We start from the raw sequence: 13899 nt of genomic DNA on the forward strand, positions 1-13899 counted from the left end.
TCAGCATCAGCCAGTCAGCATCAGCCAGTCAGCCAGTCAGCCAGTCAGCCAGTCAGCGTCAGCATCAGCCAGTCAGCGTCAGCCAGTCAGCATCAGCCAGTCAGCCAGTCAGCGTCAGCATCAGCCAGTCAGCATCAGCCAGTCAGTCAGCCAGTTACAGCGTCAGCCAGTGAGCATCAGCCAATCAGCCAGTCAGCCAGTCAGCGTCAGCGTCAGCGTCAGCCAGTCAGCATCAGCCAGTCAGCCAGTCAGCCAGTCAGCCAGTCAGCCAGTCAGCGTCAGCATCAGCCAGTCAGCATCAGCCAGTCAGCCAGTCAGCGTCAGCATCAACCAGTTAGCATCAGCCAGTCAGCCAAACAGCCAGTCAGCGTCAGCATCAGCCAGTCAGCCAGTCAGCGTCAGCATCAGCCAGTCAGCATCAGCCAGTCAGCCAGTCAGCCAGTCAGCCAGTCAGCGTCAGCATCAGCCAGTCAGCGTCAGCCAGTCAGCATCAGCCAGTCAGCCAGTCAGCGTCAGCATCAGCCAGTCAGCATCAGCCAGTCAGTCAGCCAGTTACAGCGTCAGCCAGTGAGCATCAGCCAATCAGCCAGTCAGCCAGTCAGCGTCAGCGTCAGCGTCAGCCAGTCAGCATCAGCCAGTCAGCCAGTCAGCCAGTCAGCCAGTCAGCCAGTCAGCGTCAGCATCAGCCAGTCAGCATCAGCCAGTCAGCCAGTCAGAGTCAGCGTCAGTCAGTCAGTCAGTCAGTCAGTCAGTCAGCGTCAGTCAGTCAGCCAGTCAGCCAGTCAGCTAGTCAGCTAGTCAGCCAGTCAGCCAGTCAGCCAGTCAGCGTCAGCGTCAGTCAGTCCGTCAGCGTCAGTATCAGCCAGTCAGCATCAGCCAGTCAGCCAGTCAGCGTCAGTGTCAGCGTCAGCGTCAGTCAGTCAGTCAGTCAGTCAGTCAGTCAGTCAGCCAGTCAGCGTCAGCATCAGCCAGTCAGCATCAGCCAGTCAGCCAGTCAGCGTCAGCATCAGCCAGTTACAGCATCAGCCAGTCAGCCAGTCAGCGTCAGCATCAGCCAGTCAGCATCAGCCAGTCAGCCAGTCAGCGTCAGCATCAGCCAGTTACAGCATCAGCCAGTCAGCATCAGCCAGTCAGCGTCAGCGTCAGTCAGTCAGCATCAGCCAGTCAGCCAGTCAGCGTCAGCATCAGCCAGTCAGCATCAGCTAGTCAGCCAGTCAGCGTCAGTCAGTTAGTCAGTCAGCTAGTCAGCCAGTCAGCGTCAGTCAGTTAATCAGTCAGCCAGTCAGCCAGTCAGCGTCAGCGTCAGTCAGTCCGTCAGCGTCAGTATCAGCCAGTCAGCATCAGCCAGTCAGCCAGTCAGCGTCAGCGTCAGTCAGTCAGTCAGTCAGTCAGTCAGTCAGCCAGTCAGCCAGTCAGCGTCAGCGTCAGTCAGTCAGTCAGTCAGTCAGTCAGCCAGTCAGCGTCAGCATCAGCCAGTCAGCATCAGCCAGTCAGCCAGTCAGCCAGTCAGCGTCAGCATCAGCCAGTTACAGCATCAGCCAGTCAGCCAGTCAGCGTCAGCATCAGCCAGTCAGCATCAGCCAGTCAGCCAGTCAGCGTCAGCATCAGCCAGTTACAGCATCAGCCAGTCAGCATCAGCCAGTCAGCGTCAGCGTCAGTCAGTCAGCATCAGCCAGTCAGCCAGTCAGCGTCAGCATCAGCCAGTCAGCATCAGCTAGTCAGCCAGTCAGCGTCAGTCAGTTAGTCAGTCAGCTAGTCAGCCAGTCAGCGTCAGTCAGTTAATCAGTCAGCCAGTCAGCCAGTCAGCGTCAGCGTCAGTCAGTCCGTCAGCGTCAGTATCAGCCAGTCAGCATCAGCCAGTCAGCCAGTCAGCGTCAGCGTCAGTCAGTCAGTCAGTCAGTCAGTCAGTCAGTCAGCCAGTCAGCGTCAGCATCAGCCAGTCAGCATCAGCCAGTCAGCCAGTCAGCGTCAGCCAGTCAGCGTCAGCATCAGCCAGTCAGCCAGTCAGCGTCAGCATCAGCGTCAGCATCAGCCATTCAGCCAGCCAGCCTGTGAGCGTCAGCATCAGCCAGTCAGCATCAGCCAGTCAGCCAGTCAGCCAGTCAGCGTCAGCATCAGCCAGTCAGCATCAGCCAGTCAGCATCAGCCAGTCAGCCAGTCAGCCAGTCAGCGTCAGCATCAGCCAGTCAGCATCAGCCAGTCAGCGTCAGCAAGTCAGCATCAGCCAGTCAGCCAGTCAGCGTCAGCATCAGCCAGTCAGCATCAGCTAGTCAGCCAGTCAGCGTCAGCATCAGTCAGTCAGCATCAGCCAGTCAGCCAGTCAGCATCAGCATCAGCCAGTCAGCATCAGCCAGTCAGCCAGTCAGCGTCAGCATCAACCAGTTAGCATCAGCCAGTCAGCCAAACAGCCAGTCAGCGTCAGCATCAGCCAGTCAGCCAGTCAGCGTCAGCATCAGCCAGTCAGCCAGTCAGCGTCAGCATCAGTCAGTCAGCATCAGCCAGTCAGCCAGTCAGCATCAGCATCAGCCAGTCAGCATCAGCCAGTCAGCCAGTCAGCGTCAGCATCAACCAGTTAGCATCAGCCAGTCAGCCAAACAGCCAGTCAGCGTCAGCATCAGCCAGTCAGCCAGTCAGCGTCAGCATCAGCCAGTCAGCATCAGCCAGTCAGCCTTCCAGCGTCAGCATCAGCCAGTTACAGCATCAGCCAGTCAGCATCAGCCAGTCAGCGTCAGCGTCAGTCAGTCAGCATCAGCCAGTCAGCCAGTCAGCGTCAGCATCAGCCAGTCAGCATCAGCTAGTCAGCCAGTCAGCGTCAGTCAGTTAGTCAGTCAGCTAGTCAGCCAGTCAGCGTCAGTCAGTTAATCAGTCAGCCAGTCAGCGTCAGCGTCAGTCAGTCCGTCAGCGTCAGTATCAGCCAGTCAGCATCAGCCAGTCAGCCAGTCAGCGTCAGCGTCAGTCAGTCAGTCAGTCAGTCAGTCAGTCAGTCAGCCAGTCAGCGTCAGCATCAGCCAGTCAGCATCAGCCAGTCAGCCAGTCAGCGTCAGCCAGTCAGCGTCAGCATCAGCCAGTCAGCCAGTCAGCGTCAGCATCAGCGTCAGCATCAGCCATTCAGCCAGCCAGCCTGTGAGCGTCAGCATCAGCCAGTCAGCATCAGCCAGTCAGCCAGTCAGCCAGTCAGCGTCAGCATCAGCCAGTCAGCATCAGCCAGTCAGCATCAGCCAGTCAGCCAGTCAGCCAGTCAGCGTCAGCATCAGCCAGTCAGCATCAGCCAGTCAGCGTCAGCAAGTCAGCATCAGCCAGTCAGCCAGTCAGCGTCAGCATCAGCCAGTCAGCATCAGCTAGTCAGCCAGTCAGCGTCAGCATCAGTCAGTCAGCATCAGCCAGTCAGCCAGTCAGCATCAGCATCAGCCAGTCAGCATCAGCCAGTCAGCCAGTCAGCGTCAGCATCAACCAGTTAGCATCAGCCAGTCAGCCAAACAGCCAGTCAGCGTCAGCATCAGCCAGTCAGCCAGTCAGCGTCAGCATCAGCCAGTCAGCCAGTCAGCGTCAGCATCAGTCAGTCAGCATCAGCCAGTCAGCCAGTCAGCATCAGCATCAGCCAGTCAGCATCAGCCAGTCAGCCAGTCAGCCAGTCAGCGTCAGCATCAGCCAGTCAGCATCAGCCAGTCAGCGTCAGCAAGTCAGCATCAGCCAGTCAGCCAGTCAGCGTCAGCATCAGCCAGTCAGCATCAGCTAGTCAGCCAGTCAGCGTCAGCATCAGTCAGTCAGCATCAGCCAGTCAGCCAGTCAGCATCAGCATCAGCCAGTCAGCATCAGCCAGTCAGCCAGTCAGCGTCAGCATCAACCAGTTAGCATCAGCCAGTCAGCCAAACAGCCAGTCAGCGTCAGCATCAGCCAGTCAGCCAGTCAGCGTCAGCATCAGCCAGTCAGCCAGTCAGCGTCAGCATCAGTCAGTCAGCATCAGCCAGTCAGCCAGTCAGCATCAGCATCAGCCAGTCAGCATCAGCCAGTCAGCCAGTCAGCGTCAGCATCAACCAGTTAGCATCAGCCAGTCAGCCAAACAGCCAGTCAGCGTCAGCATCAGCCAGTCAGCCAGTCAGCGTCAGCATCAGCCAGTCAGCATCAGCCAGTCAGCCAGTCAGCCAGTCAGCCAGTCAGCGTCAGCATCAGCCAGTCAGCGTCAGCCAGTCAGCATCAGCCAGTCAGCCAGTCAGCGTCAGCATCAGCCAGTCAGCATCAGCCAGTCAGTCAGCCAGTTACAGCGTCAGCCAGTGAGCATCAGCGTCAGCGTCAGTCAGTCCGTCAGCGTCAGTATCAGCCAGTCAGCATCAGCCAGTCAGCCAGTCAGCGTCAGCGTCAGTCAGTCAGTCAGTCAGTCAGTCAGTCAGTCAGCCAGTCAGCGTCAGCATCAGCCAGTCAGCATCAGCCAGTCAGCCAGTCAGCGTCAGCCAGTCAGCGTCAGCATCAGCCAGTCAGCCAGTCAGCGTCAGCATCAGCGTCAGCATCAGCCATTCAGCCAGCCAGCCTGTGAGCGTCAGCATCAGCCAGTCAGCATCAGCCAGTCAGCCAGTCAGCCAGTCAGCGTCAGCATCAGCCAGTCAGCATCAGCCAGTCAGCATCAGCCAGTCAGCCAGTCAGCCAGTCAGCGTCAGCATCAGCCAGTCAGCATCAGCCAGTCAGCGTCAGCAAGTCAGCATCAGCCAGTCAGCCAGTCAGCGTCAGCATCAGCCAGTCAGCATCAGCTAGTCAGCCAGTCAGCGTCAGCATCAGTCAGTCAGCATCAGCCAGTCAGCCAGTCAGCATCAGCATCAGCCAGTCAGCATCAGCCAGTCAGCCAGTCAGCGTCAGCATCAACCAGTTAGCATCAGCCAGTCAGCCAAACAGCCAGTCAGCGTCAGCATCAGCCAGTCAGCCAGTCAGCGTCAGCATCAGCCAGTCAGCCAGTCAGCGTCAGCATCAGTCAGTCAGCATCAGCCAGTCAGCCAGTCAGCATCAGCATCAGCCAGTCAGCATCAGCCAGTCAGCCAGTCAGCGTCAGCATCAACCAGTTAGCATCAGCCAGTCAGCCAAACAGCCAGTCAGCGTCAGCATCAGCCAGTCAGCCAGTCAGCGTCAGCATCAGCCAGTCAGCATCAGCCAGTCAGCCAGTCAGCCAGTCAGCCAGTCAGCGTCAGCATCAGCCAGTCAGCGTCAGCCAGTCAGCATCAGCCAGTCAGCCAGTCAGCGTCAGCATCAGCCAGTCAGCATCAGCCAGTCAGTCAGCCAGTTACAGCGTCAGCCAGTGAGCATCAGCGTCAGCGTCAGTCAGTCCGTCAGCGTCAGTATCAGCCAGTCAGCATCAGCCAGTCAGCCAGTCAGCGTCAGTCAGTCAGTCAGTCAGTCAGTCAGTCAGCCAGTCAGCGTCAGCATCAGCCAGTCAGCATCAGCCAGTCAGCCAGTCAGCGTCAGCCAGTCAGCGTCAGCATCAGCCAGTCAGCCAGTCAGCGTCAGCATCAGCGTCAGCATCAGCCATTCAGCCAGCCAGCCTGTGAGCGTCAGCATCAGCCAGTCAGCATCAGCCAGTCAGCCAGTCAGCCAGTCAGCGTCAGCATCAGCCAGTCAGCATCAGCCAGTCAGCATCAGCCAGTCAGCCAGTCAGCCAGTCAGCGTCAGCATCAGCCAGTCAGCATCAGCCAGTCAGCGTCAGCAAGTCAGCATCAGCCAGTCAGCCAGTCAGCGTCAGCATCAGCGTCAGCATCAGCCATTCAGCCAGCCAGCCTGTGAGCGTCAGCATCAGCCAGTCAGCATCAGCCAGTCAGCCAGTCAGCCAGTCAGCGTCAGCATCAGCCAGTCAGCATCAGCCAGTCAGCATCAGCCAGTCAGCCAGTCAGCCAGTCAGCGTCAGCATCAGCCAGTCAGCATCAGCCAGTCAGCGTCAGCAAGTCAGCATCAGCCAGTCAGCCAGTCAGCATCAGCATCAGCCAGTCAGCATCAGCCAGTCAGCCAGTCAGCGTCAGCATCAACCAGTTAGCATCAGCCAGTCAGCCAAACAGCCAGTCAGCGTCAGCATCAGCCAGTCAGCCAGTCAGCGTCAGCATCAGCCAGTCAGCCAGTCAGCGTCAGCATCAGTCAGTCAGCATCAGCCAGTCAGCCAGTCAGCGTCAGCATCAGTCAGTCAGCATCAGCCAGTCAGCCAGTCAGCGTCAGCATCAACCAGTTAGCATCAGCCAGTCAGCCAAACAGCCAGTCAGCGTCAGCATCAGCCAGTCAGCATCAGCCAGTCAGCGTCAGCAAGTCAGCATCAGCCAGTCAGCCAGTCAGCGTCAGCATCAGCCAGTCAGCATCAGCTAGTCAGCCAGTCAGCGTCAGCATCAGTCAGTCAGCATCAGCCAGTCAGCCAGTCAGCATCAGCATCAGCCAGTCAGCATCAGCCAGTCAGCCAGTCAGCATCAGCTAGTCAGCCAGTCAGCGTCAGCATCAGTCAGTCAGCATCAGCCAGTCAGCCAGTCAGCATCAGCATCAGCCAGTCAGCATCAGCCAGTCAGCCAGTCAGCGTCAGCATCAACCAGTTAGCATCAGCCAGTCAGCCAGTCAGCGTCAGCATCAGCCAGTCAGCCAGTCAGCGTCAGCATCAGTCAGTCAGCATCAGCCAGTCAGCCAGTCAGCATCAGCATCAGCCAGTCAGCATCAGCCAGTCAGCCAGTCAGCGTCAGCATCAACCAGTTAGCATCAGCCAGTCAGCCAAACAGCCAGTCAGCGTCAGCATCAGCCAGTCAGCCAGTCAGCGTCAGCATCAGCCAGTCAGCATCAGCCAGTCAGCCAGTCAGCCAGTCAGCCAGTCAGCGTCAGCATCAGCCAGTCAGCGTCAGCCAGTCAGCATCAGCCAGTCAGCCAGTCAGCGTCAGCATCAGCCAGTCAGCATCAGCCAGTCAGTCAGCCAGTTACAGCGTCAGCCAGTGAGCATCAGCGTCAGCGTCAGTCAGTCCGTCAGCGTCAGTATCAGCCAGTCAGCATCAGCCAGTCAGCCAGTCAGCGTCAGTCAGTCAGTCAGTCAGTCAGTCAGTCAGCCAGTCAGCGTCAGCATCAGCCAGTCAGCATCAGCCAGTCAGCCAGTCAGCGTCAGCCAGTCAGCGTCAGCATCAGCCAGTCAGCCAGTCAGCGTCAGCATCAGCGTCAGCATCAGCCATTCAGCCAGCCAGCCTGTGAGCGTCAGCATCAGCCAGTCAGCATCAGCCAGTCAGCCAGTCAGCCAGTCAGCGTCAGCATCAGCCAGTCAGCATCAGCCAGTCAGCATCAGCCAGTCAGCCAGTCAGCCAGTCAGCGTCAGCATCAGCCAGTCAGCATCAGCCAGTCAGCGTCAGCAAGTCAGCATCAGCCAGTCAGCCAGTCAGCGTCAGCATCAGCGTCAGCATCAGCCATTCAGCCAGCCAGCCTGTGAGCGTCAGCATCAGCCAGTCAGCATCAGCCAGTCAGCCAGTCAGCCAGTCAGCGTCAGCATCAGCCAGTCAGCATCAGCCAGTCAGCATCAGCCAGTCAGCCAGTCAGCCAGTCAGCGTCAGCATCAGCCAGTCAGCATCAGCCAGTCAGCGTCAGCAAGTCAGCATCAGCCAGTCAGCCAGTCAGCATCAGCATCAGCCAGTCAGCATCAGCCAGTCAGCCAGTCAGCGTCAGCATCAACCAGTTAGCATCAGCCAGTCAGCCAAACAGCCAGTCAGCGTCAGCATCAGCCAGTCAGCCAGTCAGCGTCAGCATCAGCCAGTCAGCCAGTCAGCGTCAGCATCAGTCAGTCAGCATCAGCCAGTCAGCCAGTCAGCGTCAGCATCAACCAGTTAGCATCAGCCAGTCAGCCAAACAGCCAGTCAGCGTCAGCATCAGCCAGTCAGCCAGTCAGCGTCAGCATCAGCCAGTCAGCATCAGCCAGTCAGCCAGTCAGCCAGTCAGCCAGTCAGCGTCAGCATCAGCCAGTCAGCGTCAGCCAGTCAGCATCAGCCAGTCAGCCAGTCAGCGTCAGCATCAGCCAGTCAGCATCAGCCAGTCAGTCAGCCAGTTACAGCGTCAGCCAGTGAGCATCAGCCAATCAGCCAGTCAGCCAGTCAGCGTCAGCGTCAGCGTCAGCCAGTCAGCATCAGCCAGTCAGCCAGTCAGCCAGTCAGCCAGTCAGCCAGTCAGCGTCAGCATCAGCCAGTCAGCATCAGCCAGTCAGCCAGTCAGAGTCAGCGTCAGTCAGTCAGTCAGTCAGTCAGCGTCAGTCAGTCAGTCAGTCAGTCAGTCAGTCAGTCAGCGTCAGTCAGTCAGCCAGTCAGCCAGTCAGCTAGTCAGCTAGTCAGCCAGTCAGCCAGTCAGCCAGTCAGCGTCAGCGTCAGTCAGTCCGTCAGCGTCAGTATCAGCCAGTCAGCATCAGCCAGTCAGCCAGTCAGCGTCAGTGTCAGCGTCAGCGTCAGTCAGTCAGTCAGTCAGTCAGTCAGTCAGCCAGCCAGTCAGCGTCAGCATCAGCCAGTCAGCATCAGCCAGTCAGCCAGTCAGCGTCAGCATCAGCCAGTTACAGCATCAGCCAGTCAGCCAGTCAGCGTCAGCATCAGCCAGTCAGCATCAGCCAGTCAGCCAGTCAGCGTCAGCATCAGCCAGTTACAGCATCAGCCAGTCAGCATCAGCCAGTCAGCGTCAGCGTCAGTCAGTCAGCATCAGCCAGTCAGCCAGTCAGCGTCAGCATCAGCCAGTCAGCATCAGCTAGTCAGCCAGTCAGCGTCAGTCAGTTAGTCAGTCAGCTAGTCAGCCAGTCAGCGTCAGTCAGTTAATCAGTCAGCCAGTCAGCCAGTCAGCGTCAGCGTCAGTCAGTCCGTCAGCGTCAGTATCAGCCAGTCAGCATCAGCCAGTCAGCCAGTCAGCGTCAGCGTCAGTCAGTCAGTCAGTCAGTCAGTCAGTCAGCCAGTCAGCCTCAGCATCAGCCAGTCAGCATCAGCCAGTCAGCCAGTCAGCGTCAGCCAGTCAGCGTCAGCATCAGCCAGTCAGCCAGTCAGCGTCAGCATCAGCGTCAGCATCAGCCATTCAGCCAGCCAGCCTGTGAGCGTCAGCATCAGCCAGTCAGCATCAGCCAGTCAGCCAGTCAGCCAGTCAGCGTCAGCATCAGCCAGTCAGCATCAGCCAGTCAGCATCAGCCAGTCAGCCAGTCAGCCAGTCAGCATCAGCATCAGCCAGTCAGCATCAGCCAGTCAGCCAGTCAGCGTCAGCATCAACCAGTTAGCATCAGCCAGTCAGCCAAACAGCCAGTCAGCGTCAGCATCAGCCAGTCAGCCAGTCAGCGTCAGCATCAGCCAGTCAGCATCAGCCAGTCAGCCAGTCAGCCAGTCAGCCAGTCAGCGTCAGCATCAGCCAGTCAGCATCAGCCAGTCAGCGTCAGCCAGTCAGCATCAGCCAGTCAGCCAGTCAGCGTCAGCATCAGCCAGTCAGCATCAGCCAGTCAGCCAGTCAGAGTCAGCGTCAGTCAGTCAGTCAGTCAGTCAGTCAGTCAGCGTCAGTCAGTCAGCCAGTCAGCCAGTCAGCTAGTCAGCTAGTCAGCCAGTCAGCCAGTCAGCCAGTCAGCGTCAGCATCAGTCAGTCCGTCAGCGTCAGTATCAGCCAGTCAGCATCAGCCAGTCAGCCAGTCAGCGTCAGCGTCAGCGTCAGTCAGTCAGTCAGTCAGCCAGTCAGCGTCAGCATCAGCCAGTCAGCATCAGCCAGTCAGCCAGTCAGCCAGTCAGCATCAGCCAGTCAGCGTCAGCATCAGCCAGTCAGCATCAGCCAGTCAGCCAGTCAGCGTCAGCATCAGCCAGTCAGCGTCAGCATCAGCCAGTCAGCATCAGCCAGTCAGCCAGTCAGCGTCAGCATCAGCCAGTCAGCCAGTCAGCCAGCCAGTCAGCCAGTCAGCCAGTCAGCGTCAGCATCAGCCAGTCAGCATCAGCCAGTCAGCATCAGCCAGTCAGCCAGTCAGCCAGTCAGCGTCAGCATCAGCAAGTCAGCGTCAGCATCAGCCAGTCAGCATCAGCCAGTCAGCCAGTCAGCGTCAGCATCAGCCAGTCAGCCAGTCAGCCAGCCAGTCAGCCAGTCAGCCAGTCAGCGTCAGCATCAGCCAGTCAGCATCAGCCAGTCAGCATCAGCCAGTCAGCCAGTCAGCCAGTCAGCGTCAGCATCAGCAAGTCAGCATCAGCCAGTCAGCCAGTCAGCCAGTCAGCCAGTCAGCCAGTTACAGCGTCAGCCAGTCAGCGTCAGCGTCATTCAGTCAGCATCAGCCAGTCAGCCAGTTACAGCGTCAGCCAGTCAGCATCAGCCAGTCAGCCAGTCAGCCAGTCAGCCAGTCAGCCAGTCAGCGTCAGTCAGTCATCCAGTCATCCAGTCAGCCAGTCAGCCAGTCAGCGTCAGCGTCAGCGTCAGCGTCAGTCAGTCAGTCAGTCAGTCAGTCAGCCAGTTACAGCGTCAGCCAGTCAGCGCCATCGTCATGGATTATTAAGAGTGATCCAACCACCATATATCGAACCCTCACGTTACACATGTTTAATGAACTGTTTCAAAAACAGCCCATGTTATGCATCCTCTAAGATTATTCTTTTTTTCTGGGAGAAACCGTGCCTTGATAGTCAAACAGTGACACCAAAGTGTAGGAAGGAGACGCCATCTGTTGGTCATGTTCTAGTTTAACAGGGTTGAAACAGACATCATTAGTTTTGACCAGTGTAACACCATCACTGCAATTAGCAATATGTTTTGCATCATTTGTATTTGTTGTTGTACAAGTGTTCATATTTAGTACTTGACTACAAACACATTTAATTGCTCTTGAGCATGTGAGAGTTTGACCGTCATGGAAACAGACAAACAGACAGAGGTGCTAAATGGCTCCTCTGGTGCCAACTGACAGATAAAGCTCATTAGTGAAGTTTGTTGACTTTTCTGGAAGGTGGGGGAGAGGAAGAGGAGGTGATGAAGATGTTGATGTAAGTCAGAAGGAAAGACGCAAGGAAAGGGGGAGGCAGATAGGTATTTTTCACATATAAATACAGGAGGGGACTCTCGTGGTGAGGTTGGTCAGGGAGGTGGGTGATCTGATCTCTCTTCGTCTGCCTCCTCATGCAGATCTTGCCAGGAGAGGAGGAGATACAAGATCTTCTGTCCTGCCAGCTAAACACTTCCTGCCAGACGCATGTTCGCTCCAGGTATGAGTCTGCCCTCGTCTACACTGCCCTCTCCTTTGTGTCTGTGCTGACGGTGCTGCTCAACATGCTGGTCCTCATCTCCATCTCCCACTTCAGGCAGCTCCACACCCCCACCAACGTCCTGATCTTCTCCCTGGCCCTGGCCGACCTCCTGGTGGGAGCACAGATGATCCCTCTGGATATGATCACCAGATCCAACCCCTGCTGGTACCTGGGCAGGCTGATGTGCTCTCTGGTCCCCTATGCCAGCAGCATCTTTACCTTTTCCTCTATATGGAACCTGGCTCTCATATCTGTCGACCGCTACATTGCTGTGTGTGAACCACTCCTGTATCCCTCCAGGGTCACGATGAGGAGGATTATTTTATCTAGTGTCCTAAACTGGATTTGTTCTATAATTTACTGTGGGTGTTTTCTGATGGACCACTTAGATAACTCTAATGCATACGACAGCTGTACTGGACTGTGTGTGTTCATATATTTACCCAACTCTGCGATTGTGGACCTTTTGGTCTCATTTCTTTTCCCTTTTGGCATTATCATAATTCTTTACGTGAGAATATTTGTCGTGGCAATCTCCCAGGCCAGGAGCATCCAGTCCAACTCAGTGAGCACTGAGTCTGACTCGATGAAGACAAGTAAATCAGAGAGAAAAGCAGCAAAAACTCTTAGTATAGTTATAGTGGTTTATCTGCTTTGCTTTGCTCCATACTTCTGTTCACCTTTCTCTGCAGATTGGTCCTCACAGATGGCTATGATTTGGATTTTTCAGATGAACTCCTGTCTCAACCCTCTGATCTATGCTTTCTTTTACCCGTGGTTTAAAAAGTCTGTAAAATACATCATAACCCTGAAGATACTGCAGCCCTTCTCCTCTGAACTCAACCTGATGTAGTGTCTATTTTACATTGTCCACCTTCTCACTGTGTCTCAGAGGGAATCAGAGTTTAAATAGTTTGATAAATGATGAAATGACAATGACCTGAGTTACTATTCCTACTCAGTGCTCTGTGTGACTGTGCTTCAACTGTCCATTTTAGATATAATAATGGGATAATAATGGGATATTTATTGACGAAATGTCTTTATGAATTCTATACCTGCTGAGTGCACTGTGTTACTGTGCTAGTCTGCATCTTGCAGCTTGTTTAGAGAGAGAGGATCTGTGAAGGGTGAGGTATCACTGACTGCCTGCAGGGAGAGCTGTAGCCTTGACCCCATTACCCTGTCAACAGTCTGGCCAAGACAAACAATCATACCTGTTTCAATCCTAAACTAAATTAAATTACACATGCAGTCAGAAACATAGGGGATTGCCGAAAGGAACATGGTATAATGTGTTCAAATTATTTGTATTACAGCAAGAGAGCATTTCAGTTCACTATTAATGCTGCATCCCTACATGTGTGAGTGGTTGTATCTGACCATGCTAGATGGACTGCACTTTGTTAATTTGCTACATATGATGATTAGATTTAACATGCTATATTTTAAGTCTTTTACAGATGTTTCAATATGCCACCGTTTTTTTATGGTGACTAAAATATGTGTTGCATTTGTTTTGTAGAGTATCATGTATTTGCTGTTATACCCAACAAATATACCTAAATACAGTTTTATCAGACAGTAACGACTGAAATGTGAAAGTGTTGATAAATAAAAGAGCTCTTACCCTGATTGTCTTTGTGCAATGTGTGCTTTGACATTTTTTTGAAGTTTGAAGTTAATTACACGTCTCTCTCAGAAACTACTACAGTAAGTTGTAGTTATTGGTCTCAGAGGGGAAACAAAGATCAAAGATAGCTCATCCTTTTTAATATTTAAATAATTTCATGGGCATTCAAGCCGCAGTAATTCTAAAATGTAATGCCAAATCATACCAAACATAAAGATAACCGTTGTTGGAGGGTGTAAGGTCATAATTAAGGTCAGAATTTGAGGGATGAACAAATCACTGCCAGTCAATCAATATGACCAGAGTGCAGGAAGAGGTCGCCATCTGCTGGTCACAAGACGGCCCTACAATCAACCATAAATTACAGGTGCCTGTAAACAACATGATTGTTTCTATAATGTGTCTGGTTTCAATACTGGGGTGTATGAATGACACAGTCAGCCTTGTTATGATCTCATACATAACCGTCCTATCTGTTTACACAGCAGTTGTTGATTCATGAAGCACAATGATTCTCCTTAACGTGTACACGTCTTGACAGCAAGTCTTAGGTTTGCTTAATTGATGATACTTGACAGAACGTCAGAAGAGGGAAGTTTAATCTTTATATAAGGTCACGTCAATTAGGCCTTGCTGCTGGTCATGTCGTGCAAGGATGACAGTACATGTTTTATGAACTAAAACATCCCATGTTATGAATCCTCTAAGAGACACATTAACCTGGGAGAAACTGTGCCTTGATAGTCAAACAGTGACACCAAATTGTAGGAAGGAGACACCATCTGTTGGTCATATTTTAGTTCAACAGGGTTGAAACAGACTTCATTAGTTTTACCCAGAGTGACATCATCACTGCAATTAACAATATGTTTTGCAGTGATAAAATGATAAAATGAGAATGCCCTGAGTTGCTGTACCTGCTGAGTGCACTGGGTGACTGTGCTTCAACAGTCCCTGTTAGATATACTACGGTGATCATGAGATCTATATCATACTTGAGTCAATTTATTTTTTAAGTCTATACCTGCTGAGTGCACTGGGTTACTGTGCTAGTCTGCA

The 13899-nt window shown here is 54.1% G+C and overlaps 1 protein-coding gene across 1 annotated transcript; it reads left to right on the forward strand.

Annotated features, from left to right (window-relative positions):
- Positions 1-11079: 11079 nt before the first annotated feature.
- LOC146237559 (trace amine-associated receptor 6-like) lies at positions 11080-12836 on the forward strand. The gene has a single exon (XM_084685955.1). The coding sequence runs from the start codon at positions 11080-11082 to the stop codon at positions 12058-12060; it is 981 nt and encodes a 326-aa protein (XP_084542081.1). The 3' UTR covers positions 12061-12836.
- The last annotated feature ends 1063 nt before the right edge of the window (positions 12837-13899 follow it).

Source organism: Hypomesus nipponensis, chromosome 21 (genome assembly GCF_054491055.1).
Source record: "Hypomesus nipponensis isolate SF chromosome 21, ASM5449105v1, whole genome shotgun sequence".
NCBI classification, from domain to species: domain Eukaryota; kingdom Metazoa; phylum Chordata; class Actinopteri; order Osmeriformes; family Osmeridae; genus Hypomesus; species Hypomesus nipponensis.

What these genes read in the sequence shown, in the direction of transcription:
- LOC146237559 (XM_084685955.1), top strand. Translation starts at nt 11,080, where the DNA reads ATGCAGATCTTGCCAGGAGAGGAGGAGATACAAGATCTTCTGTCCTGC.